This window comes from Brachycentrus maculatus, unplaced genomic scaffold, assembly GCF_059751285.1.
Source record: "Brachycentrus maculatus isolate JH-2025_06_01 unplaced genomic scaffold, ASM5975128v1 h1tg000040l, whole genome shotgun sequence".
Classification (NCBI taxonomy): Eukaryota; Metazoa; Arthropoda; class Insecta; order Trichoptera; family Brachycentridae; genus Brachycentrus; species Brachycentrus maculatus.
In genome coordinates, this window is record NW_028280794.1 from 267,080 (window position 1) to 293,788 (window position 26,709).

General features: G+C 30.3%; 1 protein-coding gene across 3 annotated transcripts in view; it reads left to right on the forward strand.

Annotated features, from left to right (window-relative positions):
- The window catches only part of LOC148312429 (centaurin-gamma-1A-like), a 309,281-nt gene that overhangs the window by 221,553 nt on the left and 61,019 nt on the right, over positions 1 to 26,709 (forward strand). Inside the window, exons 1-2 of one of the 3 annotated variants that reach the window (XM_088277268.1) lie at positions 1,025 to 1,271; positions 10,383 to 10,744. The exons of 1 other annotated variant lie outside the window; for it this stretch is intronic. In XM_088277268.1, coding sequence (XP_088133394.1) covers positions 10,579 to 10,744 — 166 coding nt within the window. In that variant the 5' untranslated portion in view covers positions 1,025 to 1,271; positions 10,383 to 10,578. Of the gene's footprint in view, positions 1 to 1,024; positions 1,272 to 10,362; positions 10,745 to 26,709 lie in introns of those variants that run through there. One more of the 3 variants, XM_088277269.1, reaches the window with a different exon arrangement.

Here is a 26,709-nt window from a genome sequence, read left to right on the forward strand (position 1 = left end):
TAATTTTAAATCATATGGGGTACAGAGCCATAATAATTTACAATTTTTTTTTAACAATGACGGCAAGATCCTTAGAAGGTGTGTTCCTTATTTTTAGTTCTAAGTCTTAAGAGAAATTCGTACAATTCAAATTATCCGGATATATATATATATATATATATATATATATATATATATATATATATATATATATATATATATATATATATATATATATATATATATATATATATATATATATATATATATATATATATATATATATATATATATATATATATATATATATATATATATATATATATATATATATATATATATATATATATATATATATATATATATATATATATATATATATATATATATATATATATATATATATATATATATATATATATATATATATATATATATATATATATATATATATATATATATATATATATATATATATATATATATATATATATATATATATATATATATATATATATATATATATATATATATATATATATATATATATATATATATATATATATATATATATATATATATATATTTATATATATATATATATATATATATATATATATATATATATATAAGAGAAAAATGCATGGTATTGAACCGCTAATTACTAACCACTGCAGATACAACAAAAGTACTACAACAAACCGTAACAAATATTTCAGTTTCGGATCTACCTGGGAGACATTGTTTTAAATATCCTAAATCGACCTTAGTGCTTTAAATATATATCATATATAAACACATCATATTAAATCCTGATAGCATTTAAAACGTACAAAATATCACGAGATCTAAAATTTAAATGTCTTGTAAATAAAGGTCACATTATAAAAAAAGGTTCTGCATATGTATGGTACATTTTATCGACGTATTAATTTTAGATTTCCCCTTTGACATTACGCGCCGTACGCGTTCGCCTCGATTTTCATGCGATCGTGATGGGTTTTTATTCTACTGCTGGCTTCACACAGTGCCCGGCGCGCATGTTCAGTTAAGTTTAGTGTACCGCCGCGATAGGACGGGTTGCGCGCGCGTCCGCATTGCGCAGTCGCGTCAGTTCAAATTTCAAATCGGACTTTTTCGACAGCTTTTCGAAAGCTCGCATTCGACGCGAAGAAAACTCGCCGTTGATTTTCGTACTGTGTGGCAATTTTTTGCAAACTCCTGTGACATTTGTTTGTGAATTGTTTTATTGAAATAATAGTGAACTCGATAATTGGATTATTAAGTGTATTGTAAGAATTTAAAGAAATATTAATAAAAAGTCATTTAAAAAAAATATTTTTATACATTATTTTATACATTCTTGTTGGAATTCCACGGTTATGGTACATAAAATTTTTCGTTTAAAAACTAGGCTGGTAAAAATTTCTTATTTTTTTCACTCATACGCATCCTTTCATGTTGAATATACGTAGCTAAGGATTGATGCGGTTTTTAATTGACTTTTAATTACATGAATGTGAGGTGATTAGTCTTCCCTTTCTCTACATTTATTAATTTGGCGTTTATTTTGTAGAACTCCATTTTAATTTATGTATTTATTGTTAAATCAAACACAGATTTTTTGAGTCTACTATGTTGTATTTTATTATTAAAAAACAAATAAAAATTTATATTGTGACAATTGTTTCGCCTAGTTATGGCATTTTCAACCGAATGTCCTTTTTTCTTGTATGTTTCAATTGAATCATTCAATTTTTCATCAAACAGATTTTTAATTCAGCATTTTTTTGCAATATTTTTCTACCAAAGATTGACAGGATTAATTTTCGGAATATAATTTTTTTTCAAATCGTTTTTGCTGTAAATGGAAAATTGTAGATTGTTTTATGTATTGCAGACTTGCTCTTAATTGTTATGATTGCATTTTTGCAATACCTCAAAGAGTTGCAATCGGTGATTACAGCCAGTTTTGTTCAACTTTATTATCATAAATTTCACGCCATTTGACCGCCGTACCATCGCGCATTCAAGAAAAAAAACCGCTTTTTCTGCGCGCTGTGTAGATAAATATCTACTTTAAATATTTACAAGTCATTCCGATGTAAACACGAATACAGTTATATTAAATATTGATATTTGACATGTATGAATGCGTTTTATTGTAGATTTCGAAGGTTATGGATAAAATGCATGATAATATTGTTACGTCAGTATATGTTGTACGACACGTATCTCTTGTTGCAAAGGTATTGTGAAATAATGATTAAAAGAAATTCGCCAACAATTGCTCAGTGTTATAATTTTTTTGGTAGAAAAGTGGGTGTGTTCGGTTTGATTTTCTTTCCTAAACGGGTATTGATGGGTAAATCTAACCCATTTAATCTAATCATACGTCAATTTCGCCGCATGATGTCAAGATTACACCTTTCGGGGGTCAATTACACGATCAGCGTTACGAACATGGTCAATCATCTACCGAATATACGCGAAATCGAAACGAATGTCATATTAAGTTATTAGAACGAATAACAACATAACGACAATAATAAACTGTTGGGTTATATTCAGTTATTATAAGTAACTTCGGAATCCAATTAGATTCTAAACAGATCCAATAAACTAACTTGATGTATTATATTTGACCATCTTTTTTTCTCCCTCTATTAAATTTAAGTCAGTGTCGATTCCAAAGTGGATGATATATACATATAAACAGTCCGAATTTCTACTCAAAAATAATTTTAAAAGAAATAACACTTAATCAATTAATTCAATACAATTATATAAGTACATTTCACTTCTAAATTTAAAAATTTGGCACAATGCTACGATAAATCAATAATCACATTAAATTGCATTAATCCGATATATTTCCATATGCACCATCTGGTTAAATATTGCTTAGGAGACGAATAAAATGCATACTCCGAAAGTTTGGTAGGACATCAAATTTTTTATCCTTTATTTTTGTGATTGCACATGAGGTAGGGTTTTCTTAGTTTTTAAAATGATAATTTAGAGTACAACGGATAGTATATTTTTATTCTTGCTACATGGACTTATTTACTTGCCCACGGGGTTTTGTGCGATGTTTTAGTATTTTTTGTGTCGTAATTTTTATAATCTATTGGAATATCAAAGTCACACACAAGTTTTGTATATGTGTATTATTATCATTACGTTGTACTATCCGTGTTTTCTATGCAAACCGGTTTCTATATAACGAATATCTGCACTGGCGTAGCCTACATAAACAAAATAGTCCGTAAAAAATTGGTGAATTGAAAAATTGGTAACAAAACTGATGAATTAAATATCTACTTTTTGGTTAATTTTATTGGTGCCGTGAAATTTGTACTTAAATATAATTTATAACAATTTATTAAATTGTATTTTTTTAATTTTGATTTTATCGATAGGCCCCGATTCTTCTTAAATAAATGTAGATGATTTGCATAAAAAAACGTTCAAGTAGTTTAGAAAATTTCATTAATATAATTATATGGTTAAGTGTGATCAATGTTTTCCAAATTCTCGTTCGAAATACTTTTTTTCTCGTCGATTAATTTGAATGCTGGAAGTAAAAAAATGTATTTTATATCTTCATACAATTTAAATTTAATTGAATTTATTTTATTTTATTTTTTTGTTGATATTATTTGTAAAAAAAATGTAAATTTAGTTTTATTTAAGTTTTATTAAAATAATTTAACACAAAACTTATGGTCTTTGAGTAGGAACACGAATGTTATTTTATAGTAAAATTAAAACTTCATCTTCATTCGTCAGAATTTAAAAAAATTGGATTTGGTATTCAATTATTGATACTTCGACATAGTATAGGTACTTACAATACTTTTCTGATGTATTTTATAGTCTACTTATACATATTTGGAACAGCGTTTAGCTTAGAAAATACTTTTTTATATTTACCCAGCCGAATCGCATCTCACTACATACTTATACCATTTAACAGAATTACCGCAGAAATCTTATTTTTACTTTTAAAAAATAAACAGTTTCTTGCACGGCACTGGTTTCGTCTAGCAACAACTAATTGAATTTTAACGTTTCTTTTGGTTTAAAATTTTGAATGTCCAACGACCAAATCTTATGTGACGGTTAAATTAAAACAACCATCATATTAATTCAACTCCCACTTGTGATATGGTAGGCGCTGTTTGCCGATAAAAGATTGAATTTAATTAAAAAATACTGCATTTATTAGTTTGACTACATTTATTTATTTTCTAAGTTCAATTCTCGACATGTCTTCCTACATGACACTTTTATTAAAGCTATCAATTATAGTTGCGCTTATTATTTACATGTGAGAAATCAGTATAAAAGAATACATAAATGTTACTTCATACATTGACTTATAATTTTTACATGTTCTAGCTTTGGTAAGCCACTTCAAAACTTTTTCATTGTAAGTTTATCGCATTTAAAATGCACAATTAATTTTAATCAATGCATTTTTAGTCAATTCATACACATATATATTTGCTATAGTATAAAAATATATAAATTATATTACAGTAAAATGGTAAAACATAATCGTTCCTTTTTATATGTACCAGTATTATGAAGACCAGAACCACAAATTGATTTGAAATTTCACTAAATGATAATCCATTTCATCTTTTTTAGTGTTATTTTGAAGTGTTATACCTTCCATGTATTTGTCAATATCTAAATGTCCATATGTGTACAAATATAACATAAATCAAATGAAAATTCATCACTTAAACACACCAACTGTCAATCCCGGTTGAAATTAGATTCTTGCATTAATTGAATCGGCAGTCACATTGTGGTAAAACCTATCCATTTTTAATTAAAACACGGTGTTTGAAGATGATGTGGAATACATGAAAACACGTTTCACAGTAGATTATAAGAAATAATGGTATCAACAAAGTAAATTTTAATTTAAAATAGGTATTAAATTCTATTAAAAATATTTATAAGCAAACAATATCAACTTGTACATAAACCTTCGTATGTTATTAAATTTCAATGTTACTACTTTATGGAGGCGTATTCTAATAAAATGTAATAAATCACAAGTATCAAGAAATGATGTAATTTTTTAAATATATTTTTAGATGAATTTTATCATCGATTATTGCTTATGTGAAATCTATTAATAGTCAGTCGCGATAAATTCGATAGATTTGAAAATCCCACACTGAACGAAATTTATTATCTACACTATCTGAATTTTAATATTTTAATGTCTTTTATCGTTATTTCAGTGGTTGATCTATGTATTAGTTTAATTTACTGAATCATGTCGAATTGTCGCCGTTTCCAAATAAATAAAGATATCTAAAATATATAATTTTTAAAACATCATAATTTTCGAAATTTCTTTCGAAATAAGTGTAAAGTATTTATTTTAAATGAACGCGAGAAGCATTTGTGATCAATTTAAACGATTTACGTGGTTAAATTAGATTCGTGATAATGCTTCATTAATCCAATAGAATCTCATTTATGTAAAATAAATATTTACGTTTTTTCAAGAGCTTAATACCGTAATGAAAGTGCGTTTTCTATATTTGTAAATTCGCGATACTAATCTTTTTTCGAAGAGATCGTGATTTCCCAAGCACTATTCAACTTGAAAAATCGTGAATTTCTATAATACTCTTTGATTTGCCTCTCCACTAATTCGCATTGCTCATTGTCGCGATCAAATAGTAGTCATGCGCGTCATGCTTTATTCCTGGCACTTACTAATGAGATAAAACGAGAGATTTCGTTTTGTTTATTCTTTGCATTATTTTTATTAATCATTAAATTTGTCATGAAGTCATCAACGTTTCGGTATTCTGCAATCTCTAGATTTTTACAACACTTGCATTAAGATTGCGAAACCAACAGTCAATAGTCTCACTCATTTCAAAATTTAATATAAAACTAGCTGTTATTTGCTACGCGTTGTTGTGGCTCAGTCTGATTATTAATATATATATATATATATATATATATATATATATATATATATATATATATATATATATATATATATATATATATATATATATATATATATATATATATATATATATATATATATATATATATATATATATATATATATATATATATATATATATATATATATTATATATGTATATATATATATATATATATATATATATATATATATATATATATATATATATATATATATATATATATATATATATATATATATATATATATATATATATATATATATATATATATATATTTTATTTCTCATATATTTTGTGGGTATAAAGTTTGTACTTTGATAGGTGTGAACAAGCACGCTGCCCCCGTGAGCAAAGTTTAGTATTCCGTGAATTTCTGCTACTTTCAATAGATGTCACTGCCATCGCAGTAAAAAAAACTTACAAAAAAAACTTTATATTTACCTGTCAGAAGTATTTTTCAAAGTTGCAAGAAAACCGTTTTGTCTAAATTTTAAAGGAATCAGTGAATAACCTTAGAAAAAATGTGATTTAGAGCACCACTGCTAACAGAAGTGAAGCAAACATTTTGATTTGTATTTAAAGATGATCTTTTTCAGACCTAACGAGTAAGGTTGCTTTACTGTTTTTTTTGTATGGCATCGTGTCTATGCCTGTATTATCATTTATTATAATATTATGCATCAATTGCTTACGTGCCAGTTTATACAAAATATTTATTGAAATAACGTTTTTATTTCTTATCGTTTTGGAAGCCTGATCAATTTATTTAATAAATAGTTCAAACTCTTGAACATTGTACCTGTGATTTCACAATTACACAAAATGAGACACTTTTTTCTCGCTAATATTTTAATCTACAAATACACGGTTTCGCAAGGTAAATTTAACATTAAGATAAGATATCTTTATACTGTTTACAACTCCGTTGTTTGAAACAAATATTGTCAAAAATATATTTAGTATGACATTTAGGACGATGAAAACGTTTTGCGAAATATATTGCACATCAAGAATTATTTATTTATTATGTTATCTCATCAAAAATATTAAGTGAAAAGTTTAAAATTATTTGATTTTCAACACCTTTCAGATTTTTTAAAACTAAAAAGTATTACTCACGCCTTTAGTACATTACATATATGTGTCTCTTTCTTTCAAAATCCGCCGGATCCAATTTTAAAAGATTTTAAAATAAATACTGCATCGGAATGCCAATTGTGGGTTTTATTGTTTAAAATATTTATATACTTGAAAACCCTGCTAAAAAATACTTAAAAACAAACAAACTCAAATTCCGCTGTATTTATGAAACTTGCCTTCTGACCCATATCGGCCGATCAGGTCAAAAATTAAGATGACGTCATTATCGGTTTGTGTCTCGTGTTTTTTTATTTAATACTGAAAAAATTCCAAAAACATGGGAAAATTCTCTATTTCATAATATTTTATCTAAAGATAGGCAAATCTTTTAAACATAAATGTTGCCCGGAGAATTTGGCATTTTTTTGTAAAATCGACTTACATGGTTCTAGCGGATTTCGAAAGTAGGTGATACATATCGCTCACTCCTTTCAAGAACGTCATAAATCAAAAAACTTGATTTTTCAGGAGAACGTTTTTAATGTTTAAAAATATAACACAATGTATTAAAAATAAATATCAAGCCACTTATTGAACTATTTAATTTGCAACGGATCTTTTTTGGTAAAACCTGAAGGTTTTTTCTCCATTTGAAAAATATTTAGTTTATTTAAAGAAATAATTACACAATACCTTTTCCTTAAAATGTAAAAACAACATTTTCAGCCCTGTAGCGGGTAAATATAAAGTTAAAAATATGCCTCTTTTGCTGGGATAAAGTACATTTTCTGGGCATTCCGAAAACATGCTGAGCTAAAAATCGACGATTTTTGATTTATGACGTTCTTGAAAGGAGTGAGCGATATGGTATATATGTATAAGACGAAATATTGGCTAGTGAAAGAACAGTGAAGCAACTCTAAATTTGTCATTTTTTTAAGGCAATGGTCACTGCTGGTTCTCCATGCCTTTGTTATTACGTAGATCATTTTATATAACATCTACGGTTGATTCTCGTTCAATTGTATCATGAAAAATGATTAACGATGAATAAATGACGTAGGTACCTAGTACATATTTTGCTCGCTATATCGGATGTCGGAGTCGCCAGCACAAAGCAAATAATCTGATCGCTGATCGAATGATTTATACGAACAGCTGGTGCAAAGGTATTATAACCATAGGCACAAGTGCACTGATTGGTTCGACCTTTGTGTACCTACCATTAGATTTCTGTTTCACTTTATATTAATCGATATTTTCACGTGTAGCATTTTCGATATCAAATTTATCTTTACTCATTCATATCTCATCTATTGTATGCTGATGAATTTTATATAAGAAACTTCCCTTTTTGTTTCTGATGATTTCTCTTGTACCTTATTAAAAATAATTGAAAACATGATATCGTGTTCTTTGCTCGTTAACCCTCGTTTAAAGTTTAAGTTCATATTTTTAAATGTATCTTGTAACCCGGCTTTACTTTGTCTCACAGATGTATAGATTTTTAGATAAAATTTATTATTATTGATGACCATTGCGCAGTTACCTTTAAGTTTCCAATGAAGCCTTATCACGCGAGGTCTCTATTCCATAAAGGAACAATGGTATCTGTTCTCCGAGGTACGCTCAAAGGTTTTTGGTACAACTTTTGAATACAAATGAATACATTTTAACCAACTCATTGATTTTAGCTACGTGCTCTGGGAGTGATGGCGCTCCTTGGTATTTTGATTTTCAACTCTTTCTGTTTATTTTTTTGTTGGATTGTGTTGTTGAATTCATAAAATCAACAAAATAATCGAGACAGAATAATACTTCTATCTCTATTTACCTATTTCTCTCTCTGCATTCGAATTTCTTTTCTTATTTACCTATTTATCCGTTTTCCATTTTCTAACCTTATTTCCTGTCGCAATATCTATCCTGCATATTTTAATTCTCCAATTTTCCATCTATCACGTTTAATTCACTCTTTTCCAGTAACACATTCATAAATCTAACTGAATTAATTGAGCATATGTGTTATTATTTTTAATGATTTTTTGTAGCTAGAAACTATAAAAAAGGTAGACCTTTGTTCGTAGGAAATTAATTTTGTTAGTGTGTGACGGTGGTATCATATTTTCTTGCTTTCTCGTAAGTTTTCTCTAGATATTTTGATGTGTATACTTAACGAATGTATTATACTTCGGGCTTAACGTATTAAATTTACTGTGCAAGCTTAAAAAGTCCATGTGGCTATCATTAAAATATTCCAACTTGTTTCGATTTGTCGATTGATGACCGCCAATATTTTCGCAAATAGCGAATCCCACGCGACAGGTTGGGACCATTTACACATCCGTTCGTCGTAAAAGCCGCAAAAGTCCCGAGATCCAAAGCTTGCGGACTCGTAAAGTCCGACATAGGCCAACGAGCGCCAGCTGACAGGAAGCGAGTATCGAGTATTGATACAAACGAGAACGGCGTTCTAACATTAGGATCGCTATTGCCACTGAACGGCGATAAAAAATCCTCATTACGCTGGCGAAAAGGCCGGTCCCTGTTTGCGCAGATGCCCCGCCCGCGCGCGCGACGAACTTACAAAGTGTAAACACGGCTTTACGGTCAGATGATCACATTGGACGCTATTATTATTGAGTTTCGAACGTACCACTTATTTTTATATCGTCAGTCACACACCCAATATAAAATCAGCAGTTTCTGATCTACCCATGAGTCAGAACGCGATTCTGAATCTATTATTTTATATTATTCCTTACTTTTTATTGATGTTGTCATCAAACATTTTATTCCGTTACGTCCACACCTTTGAAGGAAAAACGCAAAAAAGAAGATTTTTTCGCTTATGGGCATCCTTTGAAGGTTGAGTGAATGATGTATGTTTTTTCAATAATAGCATATATTTCATTTTTAATAGTATTTGTCATCTCGATATTAGCATTTATTCGTTTGTTTTTAATATCCATCGTATTCTTCCAATAATCTTTATTGAAACATAAAATAAAATATATTCTCACAAGCAGGCCACAGCTTTGTGTTAACTTGACAGTGCTTTTTCTGAGTGTAATGTGTTTATTGTAAAATGCAAAAAAAACGACAGCAAAAAGACAAATAAAGTCAATCTAAAAACGTCAGTGAGTGTAGTGGGTTGAAATACGTTAAATACGCACAGCTTTAATACATATTTTTTTGTTATTATTGTTTTACTCGCTTATTACTTATTACTCGTCTGTTTAAAATTAACAGATTTTACAACCCTGGAATTCCATTAAGAATTTTGAATACTAATAATGTTTTTAAAAAGATATGTTTTATGTTTTTCAGTTAAACTAGATAATTTGAATAACTTTTTGGTTTTGATAAAAATTATTATAAAGTGATGAAAAAGTAAGTGTTTTAAATGAAATAACTCTTTCAAACTGCCAGTAAAATACAAGATGCTTTTTTCTGTAAACCGGTACGAGAAAATTTAATGTAAATCGAAAATTCCCCGAAAGTTCGTCGAAGAAAAAAAGAAACGATGACGATGCTAGCCGTGAAGAACTTTTTCCTCCCTTCGGAAAAGAAGTTGGACACTCCCCGGTTCTCCAGGATGCCCGAGGCCTTCATGAGGTCCGTGAGACGCCGTTCCTTGAGAGCCAAAAGGACCAAGAGCCTTGTCCTTGTACAGGAGAAGAGGAAGTCTGGTGAGTCTGAGTGGTACCGTATTGTTCAAGGATTCAAATTTGTTCAAGGGATGAAAACCATAGGGGTTGAAGTGACTTATAGTTGAAAATGGGTGAAGTAGCGAGTGGGTGATGAGCTGGGTCTAGTTAACACACCTTTCAGTCAAAAAGATTCACAGACAAAAACCGCTTATTTGAAAATATTATTGAATTTAAATATATTTTCATTAATTGATTCGGTAGTCATAAATTATAAATTAACTCATTATGTGTTCTATGTATAAATAAATTGGTTTGTTTCATAGCTGTAAAATACTGCAAATTTTTGTTCTTCATATTTATTGGTTTATTATTTCAATAATCTATTTAAGCATGTAGATTTTTGCAAGTATTTGACTTTAAAAAAAATTGATTCAGAAGTCACTTTGTGGTAATGTGTATTGATCTTTAATTTATGTTTTGCTTGGTAAATGCCACTTTTTCATAAAATATGTTGTGACTCGTGTTGCGATGCATTCTGCATCATTTTTGGTGTTTGAGTATCAACACACGTGTCACAATAGATTTTAAGAAATAGTGGTATTTACCACGTAAAACTTACAATAAAAAACAGTAAAAATTATCATAAGAACACAAATATTTCTTTGTAAAAAAAATTCTTTGTAAATTATTAATTCAAATATTGTCAAAATGCTAATATACATATATTTTTTTTCTATAAACAGCCGAAAATTTTCAATTCAACATGATACTTTCATTAAAAAAAAGGACTCTCTTGTCTACACACCCGCTATATGACACGTATGATAGGGTTAAAAATGTTTGATACTTATGCATTAAGCTCAAAACTGCAAACTTCTTAATATCATGAATTATTAAAGTACGCTTTTTCAATGAATGTTTCAAGTATCTTTGAACAATTTTTCGTTTTTTTTTTAAAAAAAACATCAAAATATCACATGAACCCTTATGATTTTTATCCTGTTATTGTAAATTGCAAGAAAATGTGGTTAAAAAGTCAAATATACCAACAGCAATAATTTTTTTTTGTGAATTGTTAATCCATGTATGCAATTTCAGAGTTCATTGTGTCCTTTATATTTATGAGCTTTGTTATTTTTGCGTATATTTTTTTACAGTTCACATTTTGAAGAGCCGACGAATCACAAGAGAGGATACGGGACCATAAATTAAATCTTCCCATTTCATTAATTCAACTCTAATTATATTTCATCTAAAATACGCTCCAGCGATCAACGCCACCGAATAACCCGCAAAAGATTTACTGGTTAGATTTCGTTTTACGCATTTAGAGTGGGAATCACGCGACTTTCTCTTCAATCAAATACGCAATATTCACTTTCCGTTCGCTTTCTTTACGTGGCTGTCCGAACCTTTAATGCATTTTAAATTGTACGTAATCACCTCTTTATCGTGTTGTTATTAGTAAATGAATAGCCATGCGGATCTAATAATATCCTGAACAGGTTCTTTATTACATAATTATATGTACTCATTGGTAATTTTTTTAATTGTCTTTTTAAACTACTATTTTTTTGCCATATGAGTAAAATTAAAAAAAAACGATGACATAGTCAAAGATATGTCTTTTTGCGTATTAATCTTTCCTTTTATTTATCTTTACAATAAACTTATTTACACTCATTTTATACTCATATGATATTCGACTAAAATGGAAATTGCAAACCAGGCACAAATTAGATAATACTACATATAAATTATGTCTGAAAAACACAGGCTTATTTATTTTATAATGATTTCAATATCAATAGTCTTTTTTACCTTTTTTGTTTGTATTTTTTTTCTGATCACATTTCAAGCATAGTGTTAAGTAGGTATTGTATATTTTGAAATTCAGACGATGATATATCTTTCTATGTGAGTTTTATGATCAAACGCTTTTAGACGACTAATCGATACTCCTTGTCATTTTTCTCTCATAATTACACCTTCACATTGATGAAAAAGATTTTTTCGACTTTTTGCACTCTCCTTTGATTTAAACGTAGAAAGTTATAAACTCAAACAAAAGAATTGTGACTCCGAGCCAAAAGGGTGGATTGTTTTATCGCGTACATCTTTATTATTACTAATCTGATGGATGGTCCCCTTTGCAGGATTAGCGATTTGACATTTCAGCGGTTAATTCCGAGTTATTGAGGGATGGCCTCGCGATAAAAAAGGAGATTTTTCACCCTTCTGCTTTAGGCGGGCGTAGGAACCCATTGTTGATCACGTTTTGCGCCATGCGCAAGCTCTCCCGCTGTTTTAAGCCCTTATCAGATTTTTTAAGTTCTTTTTTTTAAACTATATTTTTGAACAGCCATACAAAATGCAGCTTATGTCAATACTGCCATTTCCTACCGAAATTGAACCCTTAAAAATAATATTTTTAATACTTCCAATAAAAAATATTATCATCGCTATTGTGTCAAATGTTATAAAAGCAGTAATAGTAAACGCACAAAGTACTAAGTTAACTACTTTAATTTAAGTCATTTTAGCACACTAAAAGTTGTTATTGCAATAGTAACTAACTGCTTGTAAAAAAATAACATTGTTTAGTTTTTTTATTACATTTATAATGCTACTTTTTTTAAAGTTTACGATAGTGTAAAAGTCTATTTAAACATAATTTTTTAAGTAAAAATCACGAAGTTCTTTCATTCGTCCTAAAGAAAGGTTCTTTACTAAATGTGCAAATATTAATAAATACCAAATCATACACCGTCTTTTGAACTATCCTAAAATTTGGCCTGAATATTTTATCCGCTACTCATCATTCTAATAACTGAACAGAAAACTTTATGATTATAATGCTAATATTTGAGCTATTTCTGAAGCAAATATTTGATGACACTCTCATTACTTACAAACACATTTGTACGTTCTTCAAATAAACCACAAAATCCCCTTTTAGATTGTGAGGTAGGCTGCTACGGATATGTTTTATTTTATTTTATACTTTTTAGTCAAAGATGATATGTTATACTACTGAACAAACAAAACAATTAACTGAATACATATTTGATGTTCTTTTGCAATATTTGTAAAATTACCAAGGTTTTTTTTTCCTTAGAAATGGTCAATTGATTAATGTCCGATGATATCAGATGACTTGTAATAGCGGTGTACATTGCTTAAAAAATCACAAATAATAAAACAACTGTTTTCTTAAATATACTTTATATGCTTGCTTTATCGTTGGTTGATTTGCAGCATTCTTTGCATCATTATGAATTCAGAAGCAATCTTAAACGGTGTATAAAATAAACTCCCATTGCGCACAATAATAATAACTGTCATTTTATATATTTAATGAAAGGATACCGTGTTTTTATTACATTTTAAAGTCGATTCGAAATATCCCTTGAACAGTTTTGTTGCTGTTAACCCATGTCTGAATTTTTAAAAGTATGCGTAAAATCGAAATAAAAATAAAACAGAATTCATAAAAAAATACCTTTAGTCTTATAAAGAAAAAATGTTTTATTACTGTATTGTATTTAACGAAAAAAAGAAACAATTGATACGATGACTTGCCAGTCGCAATTTAATTATTTACAAACAATTTCTCTTTTGGATTCATGCCGTAATCATCCGTTGAACTCCACCGAGGTCAAACAACTATCTCAGTGAACCTCCCACTCTCTGAAACACAAAAACGTGTTGTCCATTCGGGGCAAAAAAATTACAATTGACAGGGGACTTCCGCGAAAAAATATGCACTAATCTTTATATAAATATGGTATCTTTTACTTTTTTTATACGTTTTTATGCCGGTTCTCTTTATCATTTGACGGAGCTTTACTGAAACCACCCTGTTACTGCATATACTTTCTTGTACACTTTGAAGTGTCACTTTGAGCTGTCCACCTGAAAGATATCTCAAGTAGTGTATTGTGATGGATATACTACCCTTCACTTTCACCTCCTCAAATCGTAACCTTTAATTTTCTATTATTTTTATTTTTTCGTAACAACGCCGATCTTTTGAGAAGAGAAATCTTAAAATTAAGACAATTCTCATGAATTTGTTGGTAAAATTATTATGATTTGAATCTTACTATATTTTTAATTTATTGAATTTCATATGTTTTACCGTAAACTTAATTAATTTTAAATAAATTAATGCAGACAAATAAATAAATTTGTTTTTCGCTCTAATATGCATTAATGTGCTCTAATGTCACCCTTGATTAGTCTCTAAAGCCCAGGACTGATTACTTTGCCTTCATATAATAATGATCGATGTGGTGTCCTATGCACCAATCCTATGCAAAGCGGGTATGGGTCAAAAAAGATCCTTAAGAATAAATTTTTATACCCAACAATTTCGGTCAAAGGTTTATAGAAGTAAGAATTATATTATTTGACTGAAGAATAATATATTTAAATGAAAATGGTTTTAATTGGCTAAATTGACAACTTAAATTTTGGCTTTGTTTTTTTTTAATACGATTAATTATTGTCTGCAGTTTATTTCCTAAACTCGTATAGGTACAGTCTCTAATTTAGATCAGCTAATTACACAATAATTAGAACAGCCAAATATTTTATCAGTACCGATTTATTGCTTGTTGCAGAATTGAATACACGAGTCCATTGTATTTCCCACACCTACATAAACAATTTCCAATAACAACAAACAAGATTAACCTAGTTTTAACGTTAAGATTCAAAATATATCTGGTCTCAATTTACTTGCGATTAATCCATCATTTAAAAGTTTCATTAGAATGTCTACCAGGGCTGGGTAACTTTCTTTCCATTTTTAATTAATGTTTTACTTAGTAAATACCATTATTTCTTAAAATCTACTGTGACACGTGTTTCGATGCATTCCGCATCATTTTCAAACACCGTATGTGAAGCTAATTCTAAATTTTAGAGTTGGGTCCTTGGGACGTTGAAGGTTGAAGAGGGGGTAGTGGCTGTTTCTTATTTTTATATATTAACTTAATTTTTATTTTTTATTTTTATTTCTTATCAGAGGGAACATAGACAATGTCCATGTTTATAGACATTATGTTTATAGCGGAATGCATCGAAACACGTGTCACAGTAGATTTTAAGAAATAGTGGTATTTACTAAGTAAAACATTAATTAAAAATGGATAGATTTTACTACAAAGTGACTGCCGAATCAATTAATTAAACTTTCTTTCCGTTTATTCTCTAAAGTAACGGATATTTTATGAACACAATAGTTTCCGATTTGTCTGTTAATGGTTACCATTCTTGTTTTAGGGTTTCTAGCTCAAGTGTCTGTGGCGGATGTTTAACTCACCATTGACTACCTCTCCATGCCTCGTATCAAGCTGAGACAATGGGTTATCGTTATGGTGTCTGCCTTGTTATGGAAGACGAAGCTTCTAAAATCACAACGGTTTTTTTCAACACACTAAGAGGGGTTAGTTTAGTTTGCTTCGCGTTTCTGTTTCTGATGTTCCGAGGCACGTACATACGAAGACAGGTTTTAAATTTTTATGCATATCGTTCGCCGATGCCTTAATTGGTTTGGTTTTAACACCCACGGTCAAATACAATGTTGGCGAACGTCGTCCGAATATGTGACTAAAGTTGCACCCGTTGATGGTTTTTTAATATTTTTTTAACGATATTACAAATATGTAAGTCAATACCTCGTGTTTGAAATAAATATTGTGCATGCATAATTTTTTAAACTTGCATTTATAAGTATGGAATATGTCTTTGTCAAGTAGTTTCATGAATTTATATATTAAGTGCTAAAATCAAACACTGATTTTTTAATCTACTAACTTGTATTTTATTGGTAAAAATACATACAAATCAATACATTTCAATAAAATACAATTTGGTGAAATAAAAAAAAAAACAGTGTTTGATTTTGACATCAAATATTATATATGAATCAAAATAGAGTTCTACAAATTAAACGCCAAATCTATATAAAATATCATAAATATTATCGTCTTCTTCATGATTATAACGCCAATTTTCCGTAGGGATAGGCTGATAGATAGAATGCCACCTAATTCTATCTTGGCAAATATTTTCATGAAATGATTTGGCAGTTACTTTGTGGTAGTACCCATCCATTTTAAATTTAATTTTTATCCACCGTATAATATTACAAACATCCTATAACATACGGTGTTTGAAAATGATGCGGAATGCCTCGAAACACGTAACAGAATAGGTTTTGAGAAATAGTGGTATTTACCATGGAAAACTTAAAAGTAAGAAATTGAAAATATTTTTCGCGTCTTCATTATCATGCATCTTCTCATACATGTCCTGCCAATTATTCCGGATCCTGATCTATCCACTTTTAAAATATTTCCCCGGTCGCCTTCTGCTTCTATTTTCAACCACATTTATATTAATTTTTAATCTAAGTTTCTTTTGGTATGTACCGGTTTTTTTATAAAGTGATATTTATTAAGTAAAACTTCAATTGAAAATGTATAGATATTATCTCAAAGTGACTGCTGAATAAACGAATGAAATCACATTTATATAATAATAATAATAATAATATTCGCCCTATGGGAAATATGGATTCATATGCCTGAAATTACGTCTCTAAATTTAGCAGCAAAGCCCGATGCAATTAATTTAGTTTATCCCACCGCTTTTTCACTATCACAATTTTTATTTGTATTGACAAACGCGACCGCCCCAGTTTGGCTCGAAATATTTCGCACTAATAGGCGGAGAACTCGATATATTTGCTTTGCGTATTATTTAACTTCGCCGTATTTGTACTGCCTCGGCACTGCATTTTAGAAAAATACACAAAACCTCGCCCGGGGCTTGTTTACAGTAGTGTATTTATTGTAGTATTTACAGAGCTTCGTGTCACTTTGTTTGACATACCGAACTGTTTTGAATCCTCATCGATCAAGCTGGGACGAAACGTTGATGGGACTATTATCTCGCGGTCTCTAGGAAAGGGGTGAACATCAACAATATTTTTCTATTTTTTTATTTTATTATTTTACTATTTCCAACAAGGGGGCGGTACACGGTGACGCGAGCACTAAACCTTATTCAAATTCAATGACCTTCCGAATTAAATAAATCGGACTCGTTTCGTATCCTTTGTATAATATAATGGACAATTGCCAGCGTTTAGATTTACATAAATAAACAAACCAATTCGTATTGTCGTCGGATTTTTTAGTTATAAAACGAATACAACGTGGTATCTCATCGGTGCGGAATACGTTTTTGATGAATGCCGATTTATTATTTCAACGTTTTTGGATCACTGTAGATTATCTTAGCTCTATTTTTATGTTTTTGGTGAAGCGATGATACAGTGCACCCCTGCTTTTATATCTTCCGCGAACTAATCCAAGAAAAAATGGTGTTTGCCGATCGATTTGTAACTAGTGCAAACGGAATAAAAATAAGGGGATTAGTGTAAATAAATGGCAGGGATGTATTTGCCCAACAGATTTCTTGACGCTGCTTCAGCTTTTTATTCAATCGCACACTCGAAGCTGGAAGATTTGCGTGGAGGGGACTTCTCGCTTACGTTTGCACTGTTTCGGGTTGTCGTATTATGTAAATATAAATATCGTTCGAAAGTTGTTGCAATGAGGAGAATTTCCGACGATATGCTACATTTAAAAAAAACGTTACGAAATGAGCATATTTTTCTTCTCCGCATTGTTTGTTTGGTTTGTCTAGGCCGTAATTTAGACGAACTAAAAAAATAAACAAAACGTTTTGTTTTGTATGCTTAGTACCTATTTTAGTGTGTTAGGTTCAAAGTTGGCAAGCTCAGTGCTCATTTCCCAATCTTTAAATTTATTCATGTTATTGTTATTCTTAAATATACTTTTATTCCCCACACCGAAAATACTTCAGTATTTAAGCATCCGCCTCCGTAGTGTAATGGTCAGCACGCTCGGCTAACGTTCTGGAGATCCCGGGTTCGATTCGCAAGGGGGGTAAAATAAATATAAGTGATATTTTCACTGTAATATTTATTCAATGTTACCCTGGACTGGCACCTGAAGCGGAAGGCTGATCACCTTTCCTTCATGTGTAAACGATCAAGATAACACTTCGTTTATATGACGCAGTGCCCTATGCACCCCTGGGGTGCGGGTAAGGGTTTTATTATTATTATTATTATTTAAGCATAATAATTTCCAATCTCTGTACGCAGATGGCACAAGAAGAAGAAGAAGATCGTAGATAATTGAACAACTAATATTCTAATATGAATATTCGAAAAAATGCAAAACCCAACATATAAATAGTATCAAAAGAAATTTGGGACTTTGTATGTTGGGTTATTTAGCGTTGGTAATTTCTTTGATCAACATGTTTTTGCAGAACAAGTCACCAATTCAAGCACCTTGCCGTGATGTGTTTATAATTTAAGTAACACCTGTGTGCTCATAATTTCCGTTAAATAATTAATAGTTTTTATTATAATTAATTCAAGTACCGTTGAGACGTGGCCATTACTTCATACTGGGACTTGTATGTTCTCTTTTATAATAGGTACCTGAAATTACTTAGTAACTAGTAGTTACTATTCAAGAAAGAAAGCATTTTGTTCATATAGATATTGTATTAAAATTTGATTATTCCCTGTATGAAAAAGTATCAAAACAATATATATTTTTTTAATTAAAAGAATTGTTAACTTTTTGGTATGCTAGATAAAACTCTCCTTATCATTCATCGTTCACTTTGTATAATACCATTTGATAATTTAAAAATAACATTTAAAAAAAATTATTTAGACTTTCACAGTATGGATCCATTGAATGAAATTTATATATCGAAAGATTTTTTGCTTCTAAACTTTCTTGCTTGTATTCTGATTGTATTGAGATATTTTTCCGAACCATATGATAAGAAGATCAACAAAATAACGCAACACAAAAGATTTCTGAATGTCTTCAACAGAAGACGATGAAAAAAATGTATCAGCTGTTCAGTATGTTTGAAAATACAAAACCGCGCTCAGGAGCCTTGCGAGTTCTGCAACCGAGTTTCGTTTGGCGTCTTGTATTAAGAGCATGGAATTGAGGCTTGGTTACAGTCTCGTGGTTGGACCCTCACTCGTGTATTACACGGATTTTGAATAACGGCTACACGCTCTATATTTTATTTACTTACAATAGCAGAGGAGCGCGCCGTTCCTTTGGATGGCAAATCGGAGGGTTTTGTCTTCGGGAACAATCGCCGGGATACGAACGGTGAACCGCGCGCAGCTGCCGAGATTCGGCGGCTGGTGGACGGTGTACGGCGTACACACAGGTAATCCGGAGCAGCACACCGTCTAAGATTCGAGACTACTAGGTAAACAGCTGGTTTCAAAGATAACGGATATCCTAAGCTAAAAAAAATAGCTGCCGATAAATTCTGAATTTGTACTCCGTGTTTGTAAACTTCATACATTATTCTCTGCCCATTCTAAGACCCGCTATTTGCCAACTTAATTTGTTTCTCAAATCCATGTTTTTTTAAAAATATTATTTAATTTTTAAAAAAACATTACATGTCATGGTCAAGTATTCCAAATACTTGAAACTGGTCTGGTCAGGGGTCGGAATAGTCGGCAGGTATCTATGAGGAGATGCATGAATGTGGAAGAGGCGAAGATTGTTTGCAAAGACTGGTGTGGCGTTCTATTGTATCTTCCGAAAAAGCAACAGATGCTCATTTGTCACACCTCTTAAAAAACTTATGCACTACGTGAGCTATTAGCGATATCTGATATTAGCTAATGTTATTTTTCCCTCGACTGTTTTTTTGTTGAAACAATGTGATATTTTATCTTATTTACTGTAAATGCAGTTAGTTGGTGGAATTCCACTTAAAAAATTGGTAAAGTATTAAAAAAAAAACAAATTATTGGATCGACTTTATCATTTACTTATACTTATGTACATTTATTTTTTTGATATTTTATTATGTATATAAGTATACATGAATTATTTTTTTTTTTTATGTTCACCAGAAACAAGCAAAACATGTAGATTATAACATTGCAACAAGCTCACACATTGTCCTTATGGGTGTTAATTTTATTTAGTAATTTGACATGCATATAATCTTTTGACAGTTGAAAAATTTTCGCCAGCGCAGACAAGAGAATGATATTTCAGCATATATAGGAGATTATTTATTGATACTGCTGCGATCTTTTTTTATGTTTTATTAAATTTATTGTTACAAATATCCAATTTACGTCATTGTCCACACACACTCGTGACATGCTCCCATTTAGTTTTGTACTTTATTTCTTGACGTTTTGCGTCCACTTCAAGCTGGTGTGGGTGAACCTGAATGGCGTTTCCTTTATCGTCCTTTTCCCCTCTCTTTCAATAGGCATTCCTATTTGGGCACGTGCCTCTGTGGATCTTCACGAATTGCGCTCCTAGCGGGGGAGCATTAGATCATGAATGACCCTTTGTTTGTTGCTCTTCGGACCACAGTTGGGATCCAATCTGTCTCTTTTGTCTGATGACTACATCTTGAGATATTGGCTACGCTTGTCTCTTGGATTTGTAAACCGTGATTTTTATTGTAATCTACCGCGATAGGTACGAAATATTAGCTTAAGGCCCAATATACGATAAATCGCAACTTAATTTGTGTTAAACTCAGGTAACATTTGACGTAATTGAATTTTTTGCTTAAGGCCATACTAAGAATAATATAATTCAGTAAGCGTCCGGCTGCGCTGAGAGTTGTACGTCACTTCACGAATATTTTTTTAAGAATAAATATTGGAATTTTTTATTTGTTTATAATATACATATATTGTGTTTTTTTGTAACTCCTTACCTTTCAATTACTCTTTTCTTTTCAAAATCGTTTATTTATTTCGAAGAAAAGTCTAATTTTCTTAATACAAAAACGATGATTAAAAAAAATATATATCGATTTCGTCAAATATTACTTTATCGAATACTGCGCCTTAAAACACCGTTATTGTATTGAAAATGTAAGTTTTTCTTCGAAAGAAATATGTATATGGTTTTGAAAATAAAAAAGTCAGTGAAAGGTAAGGAGTCAAAAAAATAACAAAAATATTTTTCAATATATATTCTAAAAAAAGTCTAATTGCAAGATGTACAGCCCCTAGCGCGGCCGATCGCTTTCTGAATTTGAACGTTCGAGGTCTCAACCTAGACAGGCGCTGCGTAAAAGTCGTTATAATTTTTTGTTCACAAGGTTTTTTTTTGTAACCAATATTAATGCAGATAAATATTCAAGATGGTTTTTTCTTCACTTTTATATTTAAAAGACATCACGTTTACGCTTAATTTAACGTTTTGTCATTTAAGATTTCGTGGTTGAATAAGTCACAGCCTAATTCACAATTTTGATTCTAGGCCTTTGTATAACTAATGCTACCCATCCATCATATCATTTTTTTGCTCCATGCTCTATGTGGTGTGTAATTTATGGCATTTTAGGCTTCATAATGGAGTGCAAAGTCCTCAGGCTAAGAATCTGTACATAATAAAACGTATTTCAATAAGGTATTGTGTCGGTAAAGTAGATCACCCCATCAATGTTGGATGATTACCATAGTTCGTACATCCTGATTGATTATGATATATTCGACGCGTATTGAATCTCGAATCCCTTCGCCAAGTCCTGCTTCAAATTTTTCATCGAATTCGTCAGTCAATATAATATTTTACTCGTTTATGACTTTCTTTCTTCTTCTTCTTCTTCTTCTTGGCTACATCCCAGCTTATTGTCCTTGTAGACTGTTGGGGTCAGCTCTCCTCGTCCTCAGGTTATATGTCCTTCTGTCCTAGATAACGTCACTTAGGCCATGCCTTCGAATCATGAATTACAAATCTTCACGTAACTAACTACCTAACTAACCATCACGCCGCTTCCCCGCAGGGGTAGGCAGTGAAAATAGAACGCCACACCACTCTGTCTTTGCAAACAGCCTTCGCCTCTTCCACATCTATGCATCTCCTCATTTATTACGACTCCTGACCCGGCCGCTTTCAAGTATTCAAGTCTTCCTCTCCTTCTTTTTCTAACTACATTCGCGTCATTAATTTGTTCTACCGTTTTTTCCTCACTCATACGTTCCATATATCCAAACCATCTCAACACACTTTCCTTAATTTTATCGATAGTGTTTATCTCAGTCTTGCATTCTTTCCTTATTTCTCCATTCGAACATCTATCAAACGCCGTTTTCGTATAACGTTGCAAATTATTTATACGTGTAGCAACATTCTCATTAGATTTTTTACTCTTCTCTTTATATAGAAAACGTTTTGATAGCTTGATTGCGAGCGTATATTATAAACGCATAAATTTATCATAAATAAAACTCAATTGTGACAAGCCGCACTTCATACCTTCCATCGACAAACGTGCATATATTTATAAAGATTCCAACCGAGTTTTAGAAGTTGAGTTTTTTTTTAAATCCCAGATGAATGTCATGCAAGCCAAACTTTTTATCCTTTTCAAAAATGATGCCTTTTGTTGAGTCTGGCAGTTCGTGGTTCTGTTTTATTTCTTCGCTAATTTAGAGGCTATTATTCAAGCACACCATTTGTATGTTAGTCGGGCACACATTTTTTACGCTGCATACAATATTCTCCTAAATATTCTTTAGTAGCTCGGAGCGTAACCGCTCTTTTAAACTGATTAATTTCGGTTCTTAAACCGAAGCATTGTTTCCACGAAACCGTTACCGGATATACACGACGGTAATACAAATTAAATGATCGTTTAAGAATGTTAATACAAATCATTAAAAGACAATTTTAAATTGTTCATGAAATTTTTAAATGATCATTTTAGGGTGTTAATACAAAGTTTTAAATGATCATTTTAGGGTGTTAATACAAATTTTTAAATGATCATTTTAGAGTGTTAATACGAATCATTTAATGACCATTTTAGAGTGTTAATACAAATTATTTAATGAGCATTTTACAGTGTTAATACAAATCGTTAAATGTCCATTTTAGAGTGTTATTACAAATTAAAAAATGATCATTTTAGATTGTTAATACAAATCATTGAATGATAATTTAATACAAATCATTGAATGATCATTTAAGAGTGTTAATACAAATGATCAAATCATCATTTAAGAGTGTTAATACAAATCATTAAATGATAATTTTAGAGTGTTAATACAAATGATGAAATCATCATTTAAGAGTGTTAATACAAATCATTAAATGATAATTTTAGAGTGTTAATACAAACGATCAAATCATCATTTAAAAGTGTTAATACAAATCATTAAATGATAATTTTAATTTTAGTATTAATACAAATGATCAAATCATCATTTAAGAGTGTTAATACAAATCATTAAATGATAATTTTAGAGTGTTAATACAAATGATCAAATCATCATTTAAGAGTGTTAATACAAATCATTAAATGATAATTTTAGAGTGTTAATACAAATGATGAAATCATCATTTAAGAGTGTTAATACAAATCATTAAATGATAATTTTAGAGTGTTAATACAAACGATCAAATCATCATTTAAAAGTGTTAATACAAATCATTAAATGATAATTTTAATTTTAGTATTAATACAAATGATCAAATCATCATTTAAGAGTGTTAATACAAATCATTAAATGATAATTTTAGAGTGTTAATACAAATGATCAAATCATCATTTAAGAGTGTTAATACAAATCATTTCATGATTATTTTAGATTGTTAATACTAATCATTAAATGATCATTGTAAAGTGTTAATATACATCGTTAAATGATCATTTTAAATTGTGAGTATAAAATACATTTTTCTAATACTGGTCTTAGTACCTATCTACTAATTTAAGAAAAAAATGTCGCTCGTGATAAAGCAATAACTCGGTAGCTACTTATTAAAAAAAACATAACGGGGTTGGCAAAAAAAACTTCCCATTGTGTTGTATTTGTTATATGTAATTATTACTGTAATTAATCAAAGAATAACCTTAATTATACCAAATTTCCCACAAAAATCTAGATATAGTTCAGATTTTTTGCAATCTTTAAAATTTTTTAACTAAGTAGCTTACGAGATATTGCTTTATAACGAACGACAAGAACTTCATGTTGATAATTAGATTTTTTTGTATAGATAGATAGATACCTAGTTATATTATACTTCTTTTCAATATTTATATGAATATTTGTATTGAATATTTCGCTTCTATCTCTTTCAACTTACAATTTACCCTCTTCTATACTTCATATTATTTCACCTGAATCAACGGATAGCTTGTACGAACTCTTGGGAATATGTCTTTACGCACAAGAGAAGACGAAATTAAATTATTTTCCCGGCAGTCTTAGGTATTACACCTCGAATGAATCTACTGCAAATAGGAACTAGATTTTTATGATGAAAATATCAACTTTTTCTGGAACTCTGTAAACACACATTTCATGCAAAACTAACGTTTTTAAAATATCTGCTTTAGCAAGAGTTAAATTTATGTTATCATAAAAGTTGACACATTTCTCCTAAAAGCTTCATTTCCCTTTAATTTAAGTTTTATTTGGTGAATACCACTATTTCTTAAAATCCATTTTGACACGTGTTTCAATGCATTCCGCGTCATTTCAAACACCGTACGGTATGTGAAAATGATGCTCAATGCATCGAAACACTTGTAACAATACATTTTAAGATAAAGTGGTATTTACTTTATACAGTTAAGAATAACTTAATTTAAAATGGATGGATATTACCACAAATCGACTGCCGAATCGATTAATGAAAACTTCAATTTAATTTCTTTCTTTCTTTGATTCACAATAGCCCAATGAACGAGTATAAGCTTAAAATTGTAGTATTTTTTATGTTTTAAATTTACGTTTTATTAAATTCATTAAAGACACGTTAACTTTCCATTTTTTTTTTTAGATAAAATACTTTTTTAGTGATTTATATTCCTTTTACATCATAATTTCCATTTTGTTGACAACGTTTTTTGATGATTTTTTATGGTGGTCCATTTTCTCCACTCGTATCATATAATTTGTCCACTTTTTGCGTAATGGCATGATTTACTCCCTAGTTTCCCTTATATTTAACCTGCTAGGTTTCTCAGGGACGTGATGTGATTAGGGAAGAGGATGTGACACGAGGAAGTGGAGTAAGGGGACAATACATAAAGCTGTTTGTTGGAGGAAAGCACAGTTGCTGCGGGGGGAATCCCTCACCATATTGCTCTCTCTCTGTCTCTTGCATCGGATATTTATCTTCCTGTAATAACGCAGTGTTGTGGAACACGGCCATATTGCACGCTCGCTGAAAGTTTCTTAATTATGTTGTAATTAAATTTACAGCCATTACGAGAGCGGTTTTGGGATGCCTAGCTAGTAAGACATTCTCGTATCATTATTTCATGAGCATTTAACGTATCATTGATATTAGTAATCGCATACATGCTGCCAACTCTTTAATTCTTTGCTTGAGACGTTTTAAAAAATATTATTTTTGACAAATTAAATTTACATACTATTTATATTGTTACTTAATTTAATCGCCCATCTGTTATCCTATTTTCCATTGTTATTTTTCTATCCTTTTTAGGTACCTATATTTTTTTTTTTATATGTTTTGTACACTTATTACTATTACCCTGGACTGGTACCTGAAGCAAAGGGCTGATCACCCTTCCTTCATGTGTTTACGATCAAGATAACACTGCGTTTATATGTTGCAGTGCCCTATGCACCATTGGGGTGCGGATAAGGGTTTGAAGAATTCATAAACAGATCACATAGTGATTTATATTTACATCTCAGCATAGATGAAAAAGTCTGGGTATTTACTGGGATTACGACTTGTCATAGGCTGGTTTAATTGATCACATTATAAATGTGTAACATTCACCATTCTACCTATGATGAATGGTGAATGTTACATACTATGTGAGGATCACAATTTGATACATATTTTTAATAATCATCCGCTTAGGAACACAGAAATAGT